This window comes from Papilio machaon, chromosome 19 (genome assembly GCF_912999745.1).
Source record: "Papilio machaon chromosome 19, ilPapMach1.1, whole genome shotgun sequence".
Taxonomy (NCBI): Eukaryota; Metazoa; Arthropoda; class Insecta; order Lepidoptera; family Papilionidae; genus Papilio; species Papilio machaon.
Window position 1 is genome coordinate 1216606 of NC_060004.1, and position 24166 is coordinate 1240771.

The following is a 24166-nucleotide window of genomic DNA, read 5'->3' on the forward strand; positions in this document are numbered from 1 at the left end:
CGCACTTGCAATGGCAAAACTTTAGTCATTTTTCTCGATCATGCCGAGGGAGGCCAACACTCTAAATACGGAGTGTGATGTATGTGCCTGGTACTGTGGAACATCCACTTTTGGTTGAGATGACTTCCAGTATGACTTGTAGCCAACAACCGCGCCGCCCTCGATGACTGCTTCGTTTGTGATTTCAACCATGCTCGCAGGGTATTGTTGGAGCGGGGACACAGCGGCAAAGTTATATGCGTGTACGTTGGCGGTGTAGCGCTCAGGCTTATTGGTCAGGGGGCCACCAGATATGTCAGATGTTGTGTGACGGGGATTGTCGGTGGACAGATGTTGCACCCCAAATGTCCATGCCCCATTGAGGGGGTTCTCGTATCTCCTGGCTCCATCAGGGGCAGTTTCGAAGTATGGGCTCTCCGGCATGCACGAAAAAATTTCAGCGGCCAGTGATAAAGCAAGTTGAAATGCCATGTTCACGCACAAATTATTTTCCATTCACTCAAGGGCATGGCTCATCTGGACAGCAGACTGCTGGATGTTGTCGGGCCGCTGGTAATATATATCAGTCATGTTGACAACGTAGTTGCCGATGTCTTCGTTGGCTGTGAGGTACTGTGACCCGTTGTAAACACGCAGGCCTTCGTCCCTTAACATGGGCACTGTGCGGTTTCCGAAGGTGATGCTGTCATCTACTAGCACCAACACCAACTCGGTGGGCCCGGGAATGTGCACGTTATGGGCCTTTGGGATAGTGGTGTACGATGTGTTCTCCATATTGCCACCAACTCCCCGATGCACGTGGTTAGAGCGGCGACTCAGTCTACCGGCCCATATCTCAGATGTTAGAAATGTGAGTGTGTACTCGGTGATCCAGGACTCAATTACCATGTCTGAAGTTATGGGCACTGCTGTCCACTTGTTGTCCATGAGAGAAACGGGCCAGCGATTGGCCATGCCAACGTCCCGCCCCTTTATGTGGGATGCGAAGGCGTCCAAAGTGCAGCACATGACGTTTATGTTGTGACGTCCTTGATCCCGGGGCTGCACGTAGGTCGTGTATGTAGGGGTGTGCGTGAGGTCATCGCGACGCACAAAGTGGTTAGGCAGCTTGTCTAGCCTGTACACGTTGTCAGGATGTCCGTAGACATATAGTAGCCCCCTCAAAACCGGAACTGTGTCTATGTGGGAGGCGTTAGACACGCTCATGAAGGACAGGAGCAGTTGCACGGCAGAGATGTCCCTAGCGTGTGGGCTCATGACTAAGTTAACCAGGGGTTGGGTACTGGTCTTCGATTCGGCCATGTGTGCTTCTAAAGCTATACATATCTTAGATTTGGGAGGAGTTGTTGGTGTGCCAGCCTGAAAACTTGCGCGTTGACTTTTTACGGATACGCATGGAATGACAGAGATTTTCGATCTGCATGCAGGCTCCGGCGGTAGAGGTGCGGCTATGGGCTGACCACGGTTTGGTGTAGATGTTGAGGGCGTAGGTTCTGTCATTGCATCCGCGATGCTAGATGATATGGCATCTTCGTATTCATCGGAAGAGGAGGAGGCGGGCGCCCCAAAACGCTCAGCGATCGCTGCTGCCTCCGCGGAGGAGAGGGGCGATGACCGGTATGATATGCCTGGGCCGAGTTTGTCCAAAAGTTCCCCTTTCTTCGTTATCCATAGACGATTGCTATTAATGAGCAGCAGCTGTTTTGGGGTGAAATAAGTAGTCAGGTCCAAGACCTGCTGTAAAGCGCCACCTTGTAGCACTGATGTGTCAGACCTCGTGTTGCGAGGTTGGGGAGGTGGTGAAGTGAATGGCTGGGCCACTGAAGAAAAAGAGGTGATAATGGAATGGCTGTGTATATTCGAGGATGTATAATTACGTGGGAATGGGGTGTCGAGAGATGCCATGTGGTCGCTGGCTGCAGGAAATGCGTCTATGGGCACTATTGTACTACCCACATACGGCATCGGCGCCACAAAGGTGTTGTAGAGTAACGCCTGGCTGGACTTGTCTCTGGTCTGTATATCATGATGCGACTTAACGCAATTGTATGCTCCGGACTCCATCTTAACAATCTTCAGATGAGATGGCCTTGCACAGTCTATTCAGGATATGCTCCTGTTTCGCTACTCTTGACGAAAAGTAGATGTCTATAACGCATATGATGATGACTATGAGCAGCAGAGCAATGATGGTGAAATGTCTCTTTCTCGAATCGAAGCAACGGCCAAAATCGATTAGCGGAAGTTCTTCCCCTGTGGGGGTATAATATTAGTTATAGTTTTAGTTAAGACGATGAAAAAAAAAAAAACGTTGCTTTATGTATTTTATTACTATTATTAGTATTTATGTAATTTGTATGTACTTATATATATATACATGAATTATTTCGTTTCAAGGAATTAGTGTTTTGTGACTATTAAAAAACTTTTTTTTTTCAATTTTTCAACTTTTTTTTCATAGTTCTACCCTCTCATCTAATGTTACTCGTATAAGTTAAATTATGTTATATAATTTTGTGGGACATAGTTCTATTTTAGGTTTTTATTGTATTGTAAATAAATAAATAAATAAGTAAATAAGTAAATGTATAATGTCATAACGGTTTCATAATGACTCACTCATATAATACAATATAACTAGATTAATTTGCATAAACTTACCGAAAAAAAAAATCCCACAATTTGATCACATTTTTTTTCTGAAACAAAATAATAATAGTTATTAAATGATAATTAAAAAAGTATCTATATTTTGTGGGAGTAAAGTTTAATAAACATAAAGCTCAAAACATACGATTAAGTAAAAATAATTGTCTAACCGTTGGTTTCTGAGACCAAATTCTCTGTATAAAACATATTATCATCCCTGTCATTATCTTTGACAAAACAGATATATCATTATATTTCAATCTCAGAAACCGACATTAAACACTGTGTACAAAAGTAGCCCAAAAAATTTAAAAAAATTAAGTGAAAAAAAACAAAAAAAAAATAACACTCCCCTCCCATTTCTTTTTTTTACACTTTCAGTTACCATAACATTGTTCATGATAATTTTGATGAGATCTTCAGAGACTCCAAGCCCTTAAAAATGCCCTCAGAATGACCTTTATTTATTTCCCCTGGTCTGATGTCTCTTTGAAGTAAAGAGGCTAATGTACAACTCTTGTTTAGGGTGGAATCCATTCATTTGTGAACCTTTGAAGTTAAATAAAAGGTCAACTGTGTGGTTAAAATGGTGTGTAAGTTTTCATTAATGGCGTAGAACTTCTGCGGGGGAGGTGGTAGAGAAAATCTTTGCTCTACTTACAAGAGGATGGGGTTAACTTATGAGATAAAAAGAGAGGATATGTGCTTGTCCTTGTAAAGGTTTTTTTTAAATTACTATAATAGGTATACTTTTTTCTACGTGAATAATGAAATCTAATTTTTTTCCTTTTTATTTACTGAAATGTTTTTGATATTCTTTAGTTTAAACGTAGGATAAATATCTAATTAAATTCAACTTTGTGCTTGACTCTTTTCCAAATAAAAAACAGCTACCGGGCGAAAAACATTTAATTACGGATAACAAAATCCCTATCGAATAATACAAAGAACATTCATTAAACACACCGTCAAAACAACCCTACGGGCGACAGATAAAAAAAAAAACAACTAACTGGCACAAACAACCCTTTTAGAAAAAAAAATAAGTCGTATTTTTGCACACATCTTTAATGTACATGTGTGATCCATGTAACTAAAGCTTGAAAAAAGGAATAGATAAAGAAAAGGGACAGTGTCATGTGTAAGAACAGGATAGGCGTTCTCCCCCACAAATATATGGCATATCTATTTGGGATTTTTAATGCGGCGTTGCCATGCCTCACGGCGAATAGACAGGGAGGGTCATGGGTTTTGGATGTCCAGCCCCATGTCCAACGATTGTGGACTTTTATTTCTTTATGGACTCTATCAGGTCCGGTAGCTTTATTAAATGTGTCTTGTTTAAAAAAAAATGAAATGATGCAGGGACGTCATGATATTTTACGATATTTTTTTAACCGACTTCCAATAGGAGGAAGTTCTAAAATCGCATGTACGTTTTTTTTTGTTTTAGTTTTTATTTATGAAGAGTGTTTTATAAATCCTTACTTTACAATAGCTTTATTATATTCTTAAGCTATGAGTTATTTTAGGAAACATGCCTCAATATTTTATAAAAAATAAACTATTAACACGTGTTATTTTTTTTTATTTAATTTTTTTAATGAATATGATTTTTTTTTGTCTATATCTGTACATCCCAAGTATGCCAATTTGCAAATATAATAAAAGATATTTAAAAAATGCTCAACGATAAAAGGTAACATAAAAATGACAAAGTATTCGACTGCGTTCGTAACCCGATCGCCAGGAAGGAAACACCGACGATGCGTCATCTGACACCAAGTTGCAATTACTCACTGTCATTTAACTGTTAAGTATTGTATTGTTTATTTAAATTAAACGACGTTCTATAAACTCTCACGCATTTTATTCAAGACAGTTGTACATACAGACAAATCTGCAATGGTTAAAAATACAATAAAAAAGTTGAAGACCTTAAAACAACATTTATTACAAGAATTGGGAACTCACCGAATATAGACCCAAGTAAAATCATTTTGAAGTGGGAACAGATTACCTAATTCTCTTCACTTCTTCCCTTAATCTTAAAAATGCCAATGGCAAAAGATAAAGTATTCTTTTTTGCTATCTATACTCTATTCTTTCCACTACGGTTAGGCAACGTCAACAAAAAAGATATATATTTTTATATACTTTAATGTAAAAACTGTGAAGTTGATGACGTCAGAAAATTCAGGTTCATTACATGTAGGCCATTATGTAATGATAGTAATTTCCACCCTTGGACTAATAAAATTACTAGGTGCATCTGTACTAAGTATCACTTCCAATAAAATCTCTGAACAAAGCAAAACAATACATAGCTTGAGTTATAGCAGTACTGCAACGTATTTGCTTATAATTCTCACTAACTGTGTTTATAGCTTTATTTATACTGAAGTGCAAGTACTGCAGGCGATTATACGAATATCAATTATGATTATCTTTAATGAAACTAGATAACTCTCATTGCAATATTATGGAATTTTAAGTGTTTTTCAGCTCTAGTAACTTTGGTCCTTCGAGTCAGATTTGATTAATCATTGTTGTTCTTAATTTAAAAATGATTACAGCATTTTATTTATATCTTCAGGTGTGGTAGGTATTATTCATTTTTAAAACGTTTAGTTAAGAAAGATAGTGCAAATTAATACCTTTTGCAGACTGAGAGCATAGCTCGAATATCCGTTAGAACGTTTTCGTAACATCATCGACAAAATTTGAATAAAAAATTGCAGCTTAGACTCCCCCCCCCACGAGCTTACACTAACAAATCTGACATTATTGTACATGTTTTAAAGACAATGTTACGAAGGTGCGTGTCCCAAATATTTGTGCTAGGCCCCTAAAGAATACTTTTCCAGAGAAATTCACCTATGATATCAACTAAGAAGCACATAGCTTGCATTGTCTTACGTTATTGCTAAGGGCCTTCTACATCTTCAAGCAGTCCATGTACAGCAGAACTAAATGTAATTCTACTGAAAAGAATTGCAACTAGGACGCGTGCTTTGTATCACATCTGCCACGGTTGCTGTGGTGACGCAAACGGCGCGTCTACAGCGCGGCGCACGCGCCGACGCACGTCATGATCGCTTCAACTGACGTGTGAACTAACAGGGTTGCAATATACAAGAAATTTTAACAATGAACATATTTTAAATTGGAAAAAAAATCGTTTAACCCTGAAGGAAATGTGGGATATATGATCCGTGTGTTTACACAAAAATTTAGTTGAGTTTTTGGCAGATATTATGTGCAGTGCTCAGTACGAGTAGCATACAAAGTATGCAATAAAAAATCGTGAAATTCAGCAATTGTTGATAGCAAAAAGGTTATGTTATAGTACATCTTAAAGAAGAAAACTAAACTCATCTAATTCGATTAAAATTTCCATTATTTTTTGTGGGTGTAAAAAACATTACTGAATTATAACTTAAATACTACTGTATTTAGTAAAAATATGATCGTATGACTGTATGATACGGCCATAGGTGAATTTTATAAAAAAAATATTTACTAGAAAACTTTAGTAAATATATAATTTAGTAAATAACAAAATTATGAAATAAAACATAATTTTAACATAATATGATAAACATTTTTATAGCATTTACATCTTACTTATATTATAAATGTGAAAGTTCAGATGGATGTTTGTTTGAAGGTATCTCCAGAACGGCTCAACAGATCTTGATCAAGATCCATAGCGGGCCACAGCTAGATACATTATAAAATTAGATTATTTTAAGTGCCTTTATACTAATAGAGACCATATTCGTATTAGACAATGAAAAAGTAAATAAGTTTCTTGCTACATAAATCACTAAATAAAGCTTGGACCACTTCAGTGTGATAGTCACTAACGTTGTGACATATGCTAGGCCCTAGCACGAATATACGTGAGAACATCTTCATAACTTTATCGACAAATTTGTATTACAATTTGTATTGTATTTGTACAGTGTTGGAGGTAAAGTACAACTACAAATGAAGTTACGAATATCGCAAATATTCGTGATAGACCCTCTGGTTGTTCACCGTCATGTAATTATCGACAAGTTGCATTAAAATTTAATTTTCTCAATATGGTCAATATTTTCTTGTATATTTCTAGTTTTTTTTTGCCAAATTTCGACTAATGTAATATATCGGCGTGACCATCTTATAAAAATATCACACAGTTGAAATTAATTAAATAACTCTTGTAAATACGTTCTTACAATCTATTAATTAATTAAAACTTCATTTATTGTAATTTTTAGATTAATTTACAAATGATTATTAAATTCAAACACTTTATTGTATGTCTCATGAGGGTATAAATAAGAATGTTCCGGCGGCACAGAGCCAGTCTCAGTACGACCGCCGGAGTGTTCAAAGCTCTTCAAGGAGGCAAAAACTCTGTTGAGAAATATAAGGATATCCATCAAAGGTTGCGTTTCATTTAAGGATGAGCAATACTGAAAATGATGTTGGTGGTGCTACCACCACTGACGTTGTGTGTTTTTCAAACACTTCGGGCGGTGCTCATCCGACATCAGAAGTGGGATTACAAGAGCTTTCAGCCCACGAAGTCACTTCAGCAGCTCATGTGCCGCCTGATCAAGTAGAACAAAATTCTCAGCGGCAAGTACCCGTTTCATTTGAACACATACCAACGGAAACTACGCCACAACTAAGCAGACCTTTACAGGCCACTTATGGATCGTTGCCGGAAGGGATTCCACCACATTTTATGATGCAGATGATGGAGATGATGCAGAAGATGTCGGAACGTTTGTGCGCTCCACCCGCAGAAACAAAAGTCAAGATCAATGATATTTACCTCCCATCGTTTGACCCGGATACAAACGTCGGTGTACGAGAGTGGTGCCAGCACATAGATCAGGTAATCAAAGCTTATAACCTTAATGATTTAGACATCCGGATGAAGGTGTGTAGCCTGTTGAAAGGACGCGCCAAAATGTGGGTAGATGATTGGATGGTGACCACTTCTAAATGGGAAGAGCTGCGCAAAAACCTCATTACTACGTTTGAACCTGAGAATAGGTACTCCAGGGATATTGCAATGTTTAGAGAACATATTTACGATTCGACAAAAGACATAGCAGAATTTTTATCACGTGCCTGGGTTTTGTGGAGAAGAATTACCAAAGATAAGTTGGAGAATGAACACGCTGTCGAGGCTGTAATTGGATGTATTAATGATGAGCGTTTACGAATCGAATTATTAAATACCAGAGCAACGACTGTTCCTGAGCTTATCTCGATTGCCACTTCTATCCGGAAGAAACGTCCTCAACCAAATATAGGTTTAGCTACACATGGCAAACGACCACGATATTCAGAGAGTTTGCAATCAACATCGAGCTGCAACATATGTAAGAAGTCTAACCATTCTACAAGGGACTGCAAATTCAAAGGATTGGATAACAAATCAGATCCTAAGGAATTAAAACCAACAACACCTACTTGTTCATATTGTAAGAAACCAGGTCATACTTATGAAGCTTGTTTCAAACGAGACCGATCTTTATCCTCTAATGTTAATTATGTAGCGAGTAATAAGTTGGCTCCTATTACAATCAAGATAGGCGAGAAATCTTATCAAGCTATATTTGACAGTGGAGCTGAATGTTCGATTATACGCGAATCCATAGCCTCAGGTATTCCAGGACAAAGAAGTCCAGTTATCAATTATTTAAAGGGAATCGGATCATTTCCAGCACTATCATTAACAAAATTGGTAACTGTATGTGTAATAGACACCATCAGCATTGAAATGGAATTTTATATCCTGCCTGACTATGAAATGTCAATGGACATTTTAGTGGGAATGAACTTGATTCATAATAACAACCTAAATGTTGTAATCACAGCTAACGAGACGAAGATTATACATCAAACCCTCATCAACAAAGTGAGCTCTTGCCCGCCTTTCTTCGAAAAATTGGACTATGACTTAACTAAGGAAGACGAAATCTTGCAATTACGGGCACTATTGAGTAAATATGAACACCTGTTTATTCAAGGATACCCAAAAACTCGCGTCAACACTGGTGAGCTTGAAATCCGACTAAAAAATCCAGATAAATATGTGGCAAGAAGACCTTACCGTCTCAGCCCTGTGGAACGTGAGAAGGTTCGTAGTATAGTTAAGGAGCTCCAGGAAAACAACATTATTCGTGAAAGTAAATCTCCTTATTCAAGCCCCATTATTCTCGTCAAGAAAAAGAATGGTGATGACCGTCTTTGTGTAGACTTTAGAGAGCTAAATAAGAATACCATTCGTGATCATTATCCGTTACCTATAATTTCAGATCAAATTGATCAACTAGCAAATAGCCGTTACTATACAAGTCTTGATATGGCGGCTGGTTTTCACCAGATACCTATTGCGGAGACATCTATAGAAAAGACTGCCTTTGTAACACCAGACGGTCTTTATGAATACGTTACTATGCCTTTCGGTCTGTGTAATGCTTGCTCAGTTTACCAGAGATGTATCAACAGAGCTCTATCACCATTGCTGGGTAAATCAGCCCAAGTGTACGTTGATGACGTTTTGTGTAAATGTTCAAATTTTTCAGAAGGAATTATGAATTTAGAACGCATCCTAATAGCCCTACAAGAGGCTGGATTCTCTATCAATGCAAATAAATGTAGTTTCTTCAAGCAATCAATTGAATACTTAGGAAATGTAATTTCAAATGGACAAGTACGACCAAGCCCACGGAAAATTGAAGCCCTTGTGAAAGCACCTCTACCTAAAACAGTGAAGCAGGTCAGACAATTTAACGGCCTGGCAGGGTACTTCAGAAAGTATATCCCCAACTTCTCCCGTATTATGATACCCCTATACGAGCTGACAAAGCAAGGTGCACAGTGGGAGTGGACTGATAAACATGAGAAGGTAAGGAATACAATCATCGAATATTTAACCACTTCACCAGTTTTAACAAGAAGAAGCTCCTATTCAGCTATACACAGACGCGAGCAGCCTTGGATTTGGTGCTGTGCTTGTACAAATAATTAACGGTCGTCAACATGCAGTGGCATTTATGAGCATGAGAACTACGGAAGTGGAAAGCCGTTACCATTCGTATGAGCTGGAGACACTAGCAGTGGTACGAGCTATAAAACACTTCCGCCAGTATCTTTACGGTCGAAAATTCACTGTGATAACAGACTGCAATGCATTAAAAGCGTCAAAACATAAGAAAGATCTTTTGCCAAGGATTCATCGTTGGTGGGCGTTTTTGCAGAATTACGATTTCGAGGTTGAGTACCGTAAAGGTGAACACCTTCAACATGCTGACTTTTTCAGTAGGAATCCTACTGAAGTTACAATCAATGTTATGACCAGGGACTTAAACTGGCTCAAAGTCGAACAACGACGAGATCAAGAACTACGACAAATAATGGACAATCTTAGCAATGGTAACTCCGTAGATGATTATATCCTGGAAGACAACATCTTAAAGAAAATAACCAATGACCCGACATTTGGTCAACAGCTTTGCACAGTGGTCCCTAAGTCTTTTCAATGGAGCATCATAAACTCTTTTCATACCGCGCTGAAACATCCAGGATGGGATAAGACACTAAAAAAGATTAGAGAAAGCTATTGGTTTGATAAAATGAGTTCTTCGGTTCAACGATTCGTGGACAACTGTGTGATATGTCAGACATCAAAAGGTAAAACAGGTATGACACAAGTTCAATTACATCCCATACAAAAGCCTACAGCAGCATTCCAAGTTATTCACATGGACATAACAGGCAAATTAGGAACTACTGAAGACCAACAGTACGTTATAATTACCATTGATGCCTTCTCAAAATTCGTACTATTTTATTTTGCCACAAACAAAAACCCACACAGCACCTTAGCAGCTTTAAAACGTGTGGTACACTTATTTGGTGCACCGGTCCAGATTATCGTCGATGGAGGAAGAGAGTTCCTCAGTGAATTTAAAAATTATTGTGATAACTGTGGAATAAATATTCACACTATAGCACCAGGAGTCAGCCGAGCGAATGGGCAAGTTGAAAGAGTTGTGGCAACACTAAAAACTGGTTTAACGATGATTAAAAACTATGAAACAATACAATGGCATTCAGCACTCGAAGAACTTCAACTTGCGGTTAACTGCACACCTCATCGAGTCACCGGTGTCGCCCCCTTAACACTTATTACCCAAAAGAAACACTGTGTACCGCCTGAATTGATTAAATTAGTGGACTATGACAACCAAACTATCAATATAGAATTGCTAATTCAAAAGGTACAACAGAAAATGTCCAATACAGCCGAACAAGACAGAATACGCTTCAATCAACGAAAGGCTAAAATTCAACACTTCAAAAAAGGAGATTATGTGATGATCAAGAATAACCCCCGAAATCAAACTTCACTAGATCTTAAATTTAGTGAACCATACGAAGTTCATAAAATACTTGATAATGACCGATATTGGGTAAAGAAGGTGGTTGGCAGAGGACGTCCTCGTAAGGTTGCACATGACCAGTTACGTCGTGCTCCACAACCAGGAGAACAGTTGACCGTATCGGCAGAGAATGAATCACTAACTCAAGAAGGTGATACTGTTTCAAACCTCTGCCATCAACCTCCCGAGAAACATGCTGATCATCAAAATAAAATAGTAAGTACACATTTTATTACTATTAAACTACTACCATAAAGACCCTCCGAGATATCTACGAGACCCTACGAGACCCTCCGAGACCCTACGAGACCCTCCGAGACCCTACGAGACCCTCCGAGACCCTACGAGACACTACGAGACACTACGAGACCCTACGAGACACTACGAGACCCTACGAGTATCTACGAGACCCTACGACACTCTACGAGACCCTCCGAGACATCTATGAAAAATCTACGAGACCAATGTTCAGAACATTCATAGTCATAACATTCATGATTGTTTGTTTAGTAATTAATTCGCAACATACACTGTTGATTAACAATAGGTTACTGATTAGTGACAAGTTGCTTACAGATAGCGAACTCAGAGAAATACTCTTCAATGATTACAGGTGAACAAACGGGTTTCTACGAGGCTGGTGCAGAGCGCGCACCGCCTGTCAGCATGGCCGTATCGGCGTGACCATCTTATAAAAATATCACACAGTTGAAATTAATTAAATAACTCTTGTAAATACGTTCTTACAATCTATTAATTAATTAAAACTTCATTTATTGTAATTTTTAGATTAATTTACAAATGATTATTAAATTCAAACACTTTATTGTATGTCTCATGAGGGTATAAATAAGAATGTTCCGGCGGCACAGAGCCAGTCTCAGTACGACCGCCGGAGTGTTCAAAGCTCTTCAAGGAGGCAAAAACTCTGTTGAGAAATATAAGGATATCCATCAAAGGTTGCGTTTCATTTAAGGATGAGCAATACTGAAAATGATGTTGGTGGTGCTACCACCACTGACGTTGTGTGTTTTTCAAACACTTCGGGCGGTGCTCATCCGACAAATATAATTGCAAACAGATTACTTAGATTTATAAAGAAATTTATTTGTTATAATTGATAGTTGAAAGTGTTCTAGAAACGTACACAATTAACACCTTCTTATGAAATTATACAGTTGGTATTAGCTGGTTGATTTGCAGGCTATTTACAATTTTATTAAGTATTCTTACCGTAGAATTCTATTGCCATTAAATTTGTAATAATACATATCGCCATCCCTTTCGTTATCTTTGATAAAACAGAGACAAAATATTTATCACAAGTATCAAGACAGTCGAATTCTACAGTTAGTTTTATCTTTTAGTAACCAAGGAGATATATTTTCCTTATCTGGGCTTAATGTTTAACTTATGATTTTCTTTTTTGAAAAATAATTACTTAAATGAATTCACATACCGTTCTGCCTTGGATGGGTTGACATCGATTGAGTCGAACGTGCAGCTTTTAGGTTATAAAGATTGCGCGGGCGCAGTGGACGCTGCAAGGCCACGCGACGTATCAACATGGCCGCCGAGCGATCGGCCGCGCCACAAAACTACAGATAATATTAAAATTGCCAACCAGTTTGGAAATTTTGAAAGAAAAATATGTAGAAAAAAAATTACTTTTTTATATTAAATATGTTCTTATGTTCATTTTATAAATACTTGATTTTCTCCACTTCAAAGATAATTGGTCGATTATGATAAATTTTCCTTATCACTCTGGTGTTTTTTTTTAAATAAAAGAACCAATGAAGTTCTAAAAGAAGTAAGCCTAAAAATAAAAAAAGATAGAGTTCTGTCGAATTTTTTTTTAATTTTTAATCTCAAGAATTGGAAAATTACTTTGGTACAAAGCCGTTTATAGTGGTTCAATCTTAACTTTATTGGTAGGCCTATTTAGCACAGAGTACGGATTGTAGACCATCTTAAGCTCAATTAAGAATGGTAGAGTCGAGAGCAGCATGCTGCTGGTGCAAAAGACAGGCATGAAGTAGAAATGTGGCCTGCGTTTCGCCTGATAAGTTGGTGCAGGAAGCATACTCTACTTCTTACATTCCTACTCTTTTCTATTGTGAATTGAGGATTTTTTATAATAGAGTTGACGAGTGAGAGGATGATTTTTCAATTTTGTATTTTCCCAGACCCACAGTTTTGTTGATTTTAAAAGTAAATACTAGATGAATCAATCATGTTTTGGTTGGATAGTTATACGTTAAGTAACTATCATAACAGCATTAAAATAGTATAATGACCATGATATTGTTAATTTGTTTGTACACGACCTGGCGCCAACGGTTGAGACACAGACTACACATCGGTTTGATGATCTAAAATCAACATACGAAAGTAAATGTAATTTGCACCCAAATAGAATGGATTAGAGTTTAAATTACTTCGATGTGTTGATTCAGCATAATACTAAGTAGCTAATTAAAATAAGAGGAAATAAAAAGCGCTTACAAGATTTCTTTAAGTGTTATTCAGCAAATGTTCGATATTTAATGTTTTTCAACTTCATGACGATTGAAAAAATAAGGCAATTTTTTTGGATTGTTATTTAAAAGTTCAAATTCTTGTGGCTTACTTTAAACTGTTGATGACATAAAGATTTTTCAAGGTCACTTACATTGATAGAAAAGCGACAAATTATAGAACAAAATATTCGTGAAAAGATTGGTAGTAACTCCTATAGTGTGAAGGACTAATAACATAGTTTTACTGTCCTTAATATAATGACAATGTAACTGTGGTTTACCATTGTTGATACAATCGTACAGAAAACATTGTAATCCTTCTCGTTTAATATCTAATTATCTTTGTTGCAATGGAAAAAATATATTTAAAACTGAACAGTTCAAAGAAACCTTTCAATTATTCTTTTATTTTTAAATTTCCCTAATGAATCATAATTCCAGTATCTAGTCCGTGTCGACGGAGGAATGCGCCTGACCGAGTTTACGAGATAACAAGGGTATCTTACATTCATTTTGAAAATCATTATACGTTTACGTGATGACATTGTTCAAAAGTTTTTATTTTAAACCTTTCTGTCACCAGCCACTTTGTCGGCGCGGAATTAAAAAAAAACCGTAATAAGTAGTCTATGTATTCTTCCAAACTATGTTCTACATCTGTGTTAAATTTCATCAACATCCATTGAGTTGTTCTAGAGATACCTTCAAACAAACATACATCCATCTAAACTTTCGCATTTGAAATTATTGGTAAAATTGAAACAAGTAGACATTTTATGGAGGAGTGGCGGCGCTTAGTACAGCGGGTCACCGATACATGATGACCACGACCAGTCTGAAAAGACTGCAGCGACGAAGAAGAAGACATTTTATAATACATACGTACTAACTGCACTCAAAGTTATGTGGTCTCCTTGGTGTAGATTTAGCATGAGAACCATAGACTAAGGAATGCCTTCAGTCCTCTATAAACGATTGGAGACATAAGTCTTATAAGCCATACTTTTTCAGTCAGTTCAGTTTAGATTTTTTTTTCAGATTTTTTTTTGATTATCGTGTTTATTCCTTTTTGTATATTTTTTTTATAATTAATAAAATTTTTAACTCAAGACACTGGATCAAATTTTTGATGGTCACACAAGTCGACTAGACAATGCATATGCCACCGATAGATTCTCAACTTCGACAGTTTATAATCTGACTAGACATATAAACTTTTAGCATATTATGAGATACCTACATTGACTGACAATTGGATTTACCATATATAACGCTACAGATGCGAATTTTTAAAGATATTCATTACGTAACAATCATCTTACTAATATTATAAATGGAAAGTCTAGATTCTACCTATAGATGAATGGATGGATGTTTGTTAGAAGGTATCTCGGGAACGGCTCAACGAATCTTGATGAAATTTGGCACAGATATAGAACATAATCTGGAAGAACATATAGGCTACTTACTAAGTTTTTTTTAATTCCGCGCTGACGAAGTCGCGATCTACAGTTAGTTTAAATACTAATCAACTTACTTTGTCTTAAACAGTTAAACTGACGAAAAATTATACGTCAAATAGTCGCGTCTAGCCCTATTATATATTGACATAGTTCGCATTTTATCTGTATCACAGACAGACGACCGCGACAGACTATGAATAGATCTTGTCTATGACTAACTCGTTAGCACTAACGCAAGTGACGTAAACGTGTTAATGTCAATCAATACACAACAAAGACTACACATTTTCCATTCCACTTTTATAACATTCTTTGGTTGAAGTTAGAAATATTCTTTTAACATAAATAAGCTAGGCAGAGACCTAGAACAAGCTCAATCATGTCTCGGAATTGAAAGAAGTTAGTAAATGTAATTATATTTTTTAATGCCACACTCACAGCACTTCAATGGTTGCTAAGTAAGCCTTTAGTGAAGTATAGTATAGGTAAGAGAAATGTATATTATACGATTTTCCATTAAACGACTCTAGAATGAAGTTCTTACCGTGGATTTCTGAGACCAAATTCTCTGTATAAAAACATATCGTCATCCCTGTCATTATCTTTAACAGAACAGAGAGAACTCAGAAACCCATAGTATGAATTGTAGATTATTCGTTGATACAATTTTTTATTAATGAAAATTTTTCACAAAATCGAGTCAATAGTTTTTGTGTCTTACTTAACTTAGAATTTAGACTAGTTTTTTTCTGCTTGAAGAAAAAGAGTCTTTACATTTTTATTAAAGCCAAGGTTTGTCATTTTAATTGTTCACTTAAATTTTAATTTTATAAAAAAAAAAATAACCTTTGCTATAATTATATACAGGGCACGTATATTGAAATTAAATGAATCAGTGAATTGGAATTTGTAATTACATACGAAATACATTGTGTTTTATTAAATACTAGCTGTCGTCCACGACTCTGTCCGCGTGGCATTAAAAAAAACTTAATAAGTAGCCTATGTGTTCTTTTAAATTAAAAATATATATTTAAATAATTAAGTTAGGTATTCTTTTATAAATTACATTTCAAAAGTCCAAAAACCACAATTTTTTTTTAATTTCATCATTTTATAACATGACTTAAATGTTATAAAATACAATAAACCAGCAACTAGTTAGTGACACACTAGATTATCGAATAAACATGAGGTAAGCAAGTGACTTTTGAATAGAAGATGGCCTGTCTAGATGTCTAGTCCGAGCTGGAACATCAATATTTATTGACCTATCTATAGCCAGGGCGTAGGCGTTTTTCAAACTAGCTGTCACCCGCGACTCAGTCCCCGCGTAATTAAAAAAAAACTTATGTTCTTCCTGACAATGTTCTACATCTGTGCTATATTTCAAGATCCATTGAGACGTTCCGGAGATAATTTTAAACATCCATCCATTCATTCATCTAAAGTTTCGAATTTTTAATAATAGATAACTGTCACTTAACATTTTTAAAGTTTTAGAAACTGCCACAATAAATTCCTTTAGTAGTCAACACTAATCTTTTGTATTACTAATGGCTGATTTACATTATGCCAAAACAGTAGGACAGTAGCGCTGGCCTGACATCGACAGTTTTGGCTACCTCGCGTGAGTTAATATTTAGATTATGCCAGTAGGACAGTAGCGCTGATTTTGAGCGTTACAGTCATATTGTACTGGCATAATATAACCAGGGTCTAAAACTAAAAGATGGGTATTATATAGAAATACTAAGAAACTGGTTGCCTTTAATAAATTACATTCGAGATTTTAAGGTAACAAAAAGTTTTTATACGTGGAAGTCCAAAAAAAAAAGATATCATCTCATTTTAATAGTTCGAGTCTTATAGCAATGTTACATGCATTGAAAAAAGCAATTATTTCATGATATGAGAAAGTACAAGGAAAATTACGATTTCTTAAGTCTGCGATACTTAAAGAGCTCAAACTCTCTTCGTTTTCCTCTCTACTTACTCTTTTAAGATATGTATACTTAAAAAACGAACACTATTTATAAAAAAAACACAAACATTTGACACATGTCAAACGTTGTCACTCGTATCATGAAAATGTCTATCGAGGTCGTTTTAAATAATGCGTTGTCTAATGTAAAATCGAATAACCTTTGAATATTTTATTTTGTTTAAAAAAATCTAGCACACGATACATCACAATAAAGCCGTATGCAGACGCTACAGCAGCGCCACGACCGTTGTGCAATTTTAGGCGGGGCCTTTGCCTATGGAAAATACGACGCCATCTTGAAATTTTTTCGAGGTACGCGCTTCTTTATAATTCGCGCGACGTTATCGATTAATGCAGCGCCGTTTAAAATATGCTAATTAGGATGATATTTCACAAGGATTAACAAAATAAATACGGTTGCTTAGCTTTTCAAGCTTTATGACTGCTGAAAGATTGTATGAAGTTTAAGATATTAGAAAAGAAAAGTTAAAATTGAAAGAAAATCATGAATGCTGCACCTTTATCTATTTGTAATTTTACTTTTTGGTTAGTATTTATCTTTCTATTATCTTTCTACAACAGCTTATAGTTTTATAAACGTAAGATTATGCAATGTCATTTTAAAAATTGTATTGTATTTCAAAAATAGAAAGGACGTTTGTATGGAATGCAATATATAATTTCGATTTACATCAAATAATTTAAGTTAATCTATTATTGACGTTAAAATAACGACCTGGCATTTCCAAACTGGTTTTACACATTAAATAAAAAAAAATTATAATATACTCTACGTCTAGATTTAAATAGACATCTGTTTTAAAGGAGTTTGACGAATAAATATTTAAATAAATTAATTTAAATGTGTGGCAGTTTGTCAGCAATCGCAATTGCCTTTCTTTGAAAGAAAGCTAAATAAAAAAAGACAAAGGCGCTTGCGCCGAATGCATCGCAACGCTACATAAACATTGATGTGTCGCACGTCGGCGTGCATCCTTGTTTCTCGGGTCCTCTCGCTCTGACTTGAAGGGCCAAAGCGCGGCGTTGCCGTTCTTCTCGGGGCCAAAGGGCGGGAATAACGCGGCACCTCATTGGCCGCGAGGAGCTTGAAGCGACGCATCGGATTCAAATCCACTGCACCCGTGCTATGCGCCTGCTCATAGACCACTATTGGTCTATTCGACTCCGGAGTTGTGTTTTTTTTAAAGCGATTGGTCGAGTTTTTTCCGTTACGACTACACTGACGGTGGTTTGGGTGCATTTTTTTTTCCAAGACGCTCGGAAATGGTTTATGTAAGGCCCCCATTGGCTGTTGTTGCGTTTTCAATTCTTTATCTTTCTTTACCTGATACAAATTGTTTATGGCATTTATCTTTATATAACCTTTTATATATCTTTCTGTACTTTACACAAGTTTATTCTCATTTCACAATTGTAGATACAAATATTTACTTTGTTCTGCTTGCTTTGTATTTGCGTCAACCTTTAGTTTTTCCTTTTATTATAAAGACCATTTAAACGCTATAAATAATATGCACAATAATCATAAATAATTCGTTTAAATTATACACAACCAAAGAAAAATATTTTTTTGGTAAAAATTATTTTATGTAACAATTTAACTCATACTTCAGAAGAAATACAAACTAAAGATTTCTTTGTCCCTTGATTAGTTATATGAGTGAAGTTTTTTTTTACATTTTAAGGTGGCATACTAACTAACGGCCACCTTACGTTCACTATTGCAAATGCTTTGCCTACCTTTAATCAACGGAGAGACGCACATAAAGAATATTCCCTGTGCGTCCCCTCCACCGCCAAATCCATTTCACTTTCCCATCATTTCCTTTTAAGAAAAGGATGGGAAGGGTAACGTAAACTAAAATTAGGCCTTCGGCACACGCACTCATTAGTTGAAACTAGAAATTGCTTCCACATGACGCGTCTCTTATTTGTGATCGTGGTATTTCACCGGACGACCCCGCACAAGAGTGCACCCAACAAATATTGTTGTTGCGCGATTTACCACTGTTATAAAATCCTAAGAACCTAATTTTTATATTTCGTAGACCGAATATTTGACATTACTTTGCAATCATTGATGTTAATCGTCACTTAACCAGTCCTTCGGTCATTTTTTATAGTAACAAGTTTAGCCCTTAGTGACAATTGAGTGTAACGATAAATCTAAAATCCTTTATTTGATATCCGACGTATTCTAAATCCAATATCCGACGAAAAGGGTAATATATCTTCACATATATCATAAAATATGTAACTCTTTTCGTCGGATAATTCGGATATGTAGAGGGTTGTAATTATCAAAATACAGTGCTGTAGCACTTGTTTTTTAACACATCATTGTCTCTATTTTGGTAAAGATATAGAGAGGGATGAACATGTTTTTATACAAGTTTATCAACAGTGGAAACTAACAGTAATAAAAAGACAAAGTTCATTGATATGTCCTGCGTCAGACAATATCGGAGTCAACGTACAGTGGGCCCGAGCCAAGTGCAGCCGATAAGGCGAGGTCAACAACCTCGCTGCAACTCAACCTTTTGCGTACCTACCTAGAGATCTGATCAGCTCTCTAAATATATTCAAGGCTTAAACCTCCCTACTTATACTGTTTGTAAGATAAGAGTATATTTAGGAGGTGGAGTATTTATTTATTTAATATTTTCAAATATCATTTTTAACGATTACATACATATTTACAAGTTAAAAGACAATTAAGAAACTCGACTTACTACCCTATGACGATTTCGAAAGACAAACTCTACAATCAAGCCAGTCTCTACCTCTACCTCTGCCTCTACCAAATTCCTCAAAGTACAGTCTTATTGGAAAGTACATACATCGATTATAAATGCGACTGTTAATAAGCGTAGACCCGAAAAAAAAACGACAAGCAATGACTTTCCAATCCATGATTCTTTGGCAAACGAGCAAAGACATTGATGTACAACCCTATACCTTAAATGTATACCATGGAAACCTGAAGAATTCCGGTCAAATCCGAAGAGGTGGTGGCCGTATACCAATGCTATTCTAACAGTGCATCTCCACTGTGACGATGATATGAGATTTTTGTGGCGCTCTCCTTTTTTTGGTGTCAGGGGAAATCTTCCAAAGATAGGATATCCTAAGGGGCTTTATATCCGACACAGACGCCTGTGGTGCCCCCTTATGCCCGGCGCCCTGGGCGGTCGCTCCACCAACCCTTACCTTAACTCCGATACTGGTGACTCATGTATTACGACACTATTTCCATCACTTTTTTCCCTATTAATAAAATAGTTAGAAATAATTATCTATAAGGGTCACGTACCTATCACGTCATTAGAAAATTCGTGATTTTGTAATGACGTGATTTTCCTTAATTCGTAATTTTTCCTTGGAAGGCACTCAATAGCAAAACAGTGGACTGCTAATCTGCTAACAAAAAAGCCCTTATCATTTTATAAATAAAACTTAAGTGGAATTATTATTGTTTAGTTCTCAAAACTCACACGAGATGTCTACATTGTCGCTATATGAACATATTTCTTTGTTATCAACGGTCGGTGTTATCTATACATTAGTTGGAATAGGCAGGCTTCAATCACCCTTTAGTTATCTTACAATGTTGAACCACGCCCTTATTATGATACTAGACACAATGAACTTGGATCACTTTTATATACTAGACAATAAAAAAAACTATGGAATAGTTCAGGAGAAATTGGAATTTTAAGTCACATAGTTTTACTGCTTTATAGTTTAGACGGTGAGTATATTATTACAATGCAACATAAAACGTATTTTGATCGTCATTTTTTCCTAAAAACTTTCACTTTTAGAGTGTTCGTTATATAATAAATTAAGTGAAAAAATATTAAAATTCCGACTGTAACTTTATAAAACTCAGGGAAACAATAAGAAAATATTAACAAAAAAATAAATATCACCCTTGAAAATCTATCCTATCTATCCCTCATTTTAAACATGACTTTTATTAAAATTGTGCGTAAGTACTGTACTAAAAATAGCATACAAAAACAACTCACTTTACATAAGTATCAATAAGCATAAAAATAACTTAAGAAGGTTATTCCAAAAATAATTTCCTTTGTAGCATCGAATAGAGTAGGCAGATAATTTGCACTATACTGGATTAAAATGTGAACCGTGCGAAGCCATAAAACATATGCTAACTAGATAGCTCGTCCACAACAAACGAGCATTGTATGCTATTCCTATGTTACAAAGACATCGTTAAATTTAGCTTTGCCTTCTACGACATAATTAAATCGAAAATACGTTGTAATTTACTAAGGGTTTCCATTGTTGAAACACTTGTATTAAAACATATTGTCATATCTTTGATTATCTTTGCAAAAATAGAGACAACTATATGTATTAGACATAATTAAATGGAGAATTATATGCTCGAATTTAAAGTTTAAGAGATTTTGAAATTCGAACGTCAATCTTTTACAAATTAAATTCGAATTTTTAAAAATCGAATTTAATATTTTATTTTTGTCTGTTTCAACGTTAATTTGAATTAAAATAGACATTTGTAAAAGTCTGAATTTAAAAATGGAAATACTCATGTCTGAAATAATAATTAATCGTTATGTACCAATTGGATTCTATTTTAATATCGATTGTAACCTAACTTTATATTTTCTTTATAATAAAAAAAATAGAAAAAAAAATGGTCCTGTATATTTGATAAGCAAATAAAATCTAAAAGTGTTTCTTAGCTGATAATAAAGCCTTCTATTGGTTACATATTATTTCTTTCTAAGTTAGCTCCTTTTTGAATTTGTAAGTTATTTTATAGCTTCATTAGGCATTAGTAACTCATAACATTCGTTATAAACAATGATAAGATATTAAAAATACCACAATATGTAACCTGATCCACTTTTATTGGTCCGTACATTGTTACAACAGTGTTGTTTTGAAATACGATCGCAAAGGCAACGCGTAAACTTGCTGTTACAATACCATACACTTTTTATTTATACAATTAAAACAAGTAATTACTACAATATTTAATTATTATAAGAAAAACAAAATTAGAACAATTATGAACCTTAAACTTCAAGTGGCGATTTAAAAAATCATAGATCAATATTTTAAAAGAAGAAAAAAGGCAAAGGTAGTGGGGCGCTGAGGACGCCCATTTTCAAAATGGCGAACCCTATACATAAATGACGTAATCACTATAAAATGACTGGATTACACAAAAAATTATCGATTTTTTCCATATTACAGTGATTTTAGATACTAGGTCAAATTGTTTTCACTTTTAGAAGGGAAACAGCGAATCGTAAACGCCTGAAATGTTAATATTGAAGTTTATTACACGTCATCTTATAAAACACATATGGATAAAATCCAATGATCTATTAATAGCTATAGCAGTCATTATGCTAGGAATATATTGTAAATCTACAAAGACTGAACTTTGCTGAAACTGAAAAGAAAGTTAAAAATGCAATGAAAAAAAGAAAAGCTGACATATGTTTGCACGTTAAATAAGTTGAGATTACAAATAATGTTTTCTTTCTTTAGTGAAAATGTTTTACAGAAATATTGATAAAATGTAAAGTTCGAAAAAAAATGGAAAGCGAAACTCACCGTGGCTGCATTCTCAAAATCGTCGGATCCAATATGGCGGCGGACAAAGACGCGAATCGAAAACCGAACTTTCGTTCACGATCTTTTAAAAAAAAATCTAAAAATTTTCCAGCATTTTCTTTTTACTAAAACGTGAATATTTTGGTGGATTTTTTTGGTGATTTTTGATTTTTTATTCTGTGACGCGACGTGATGCACTCCGGTGTATGCATCGGGGTGTACTGACCTAGGGCTCGTTGCAGTGGCGCAGGGCGCGCACACCAACACAATCCAACACACACACTTATTATATCTTCAGTACACGTAATAATCTTCGTTATTTCTTGATGTATAAGAGCTGGATTCGTTTATAGCAGTGTAGGTGAGCGTCTGTGTGCACCGAGGCCCGGTATCGTTCGATATCCATGGCAACTGCTGAAATTATTCTGCTTAGCGGTACATACTGACTTTAAACTTATCCAAGTTGCGGTGAATTGTACAAAAATTTCCAACATTATACAAAACATTATTTCGCTACAGCAAATTTTAACAACATTTTGGTGGTGAGTAATTATCTTACGGACACTATGCTAACCGTTTAAGTAACAATTAAATGACACTTAGCCCGTTATTCAGTCACTCGATATAAATGTTTCAGTTTTAATATTATTTTCAGAATTTTTAATATGAGCAAGATACTAGTCTTAAGGCGGGTACGAAGTAGAGTCACTTTGTCATTTAAACATAATTTTCATCCGAACTTGACCACTGATTGATGTAATTTCTTAATTAATAACGAAAGTTTTAAAGCCTTAATGGCAGAAGAAAAAAATCAAAATATATCTGCCTATATTAGCAATCTTCTAACTTTTTTACAGCAGTCTAAATTAAGGAAAGAACATCGTTATAAATCAAACAAAAAAAAACACAAAGAACTAAGGACAAATTTATCAAGCACGTAAAATGTAGGTTATCTAAATATCTAAATATAGACAAGATTTGGAGTAACGACTATAAATCAATAAACTAGCGCACCCGCGAAACCTAATTTTAAGTTTACACTGCCGAAACACGTACAGAAACATATTACTAACACATTTATTTTGAACGATAATGAGAGAGACGGCAGCATGATTATACAATTGTATCTTCAAAATCCACAGTAAGTTAGACATTAGGGTCCTTATAATACTTCTATCTGCGCAGAAAGAAACACACCTATTGGTAAAACAACAATCAATACACGTTATATACAACATAAACTTGTGTAAGTTATCAAACAAACACTGACTTGTTCATCATCATCAGCTCACTAAACGTCCCCACCGAGGGGCTCGGAGCCTACCCCAAGTCAGGGGTGACTAGGCCATAGTCAACCACGCTGGCCAAGTGCGGGTTGACTTCACACATATCATTAAATTTCTTCTCAGATATGTGCAGGTTGCATCACGATGTTTTCCTTCACCATAAGAA

At 35.7% G+C, this 24166-nt stretch overlaps 1 protein-coding gene across 1 annotated transcript; it reads right to left on the minus strand.

Moving 5' to 3' along the window:
- Positions 1-495: 495 nt before the first annotated feature.
- On the minus strand, positions 496-23095 carry LOC123722074. The gene is made up of 3 exons (XM_045682456.1): positions 22715-23095; positions 2662-2699; positions 496-2253 (listed from the first exon to the last, which is right to left on the minus strand). The coding sequence occupies exon 3, from the start codon at positions 2062-2064 to the stop codon at positions 496-498; it is 1569 nt and encodes a 522-aa protein (XP_045538412.1). The 5' UTR covers positions 2065-2253; positions 2662-2699; positions 22715-23095.
- Between the last annotated feature and the right edge of the window lie 1071 nt (positions 23096-24166).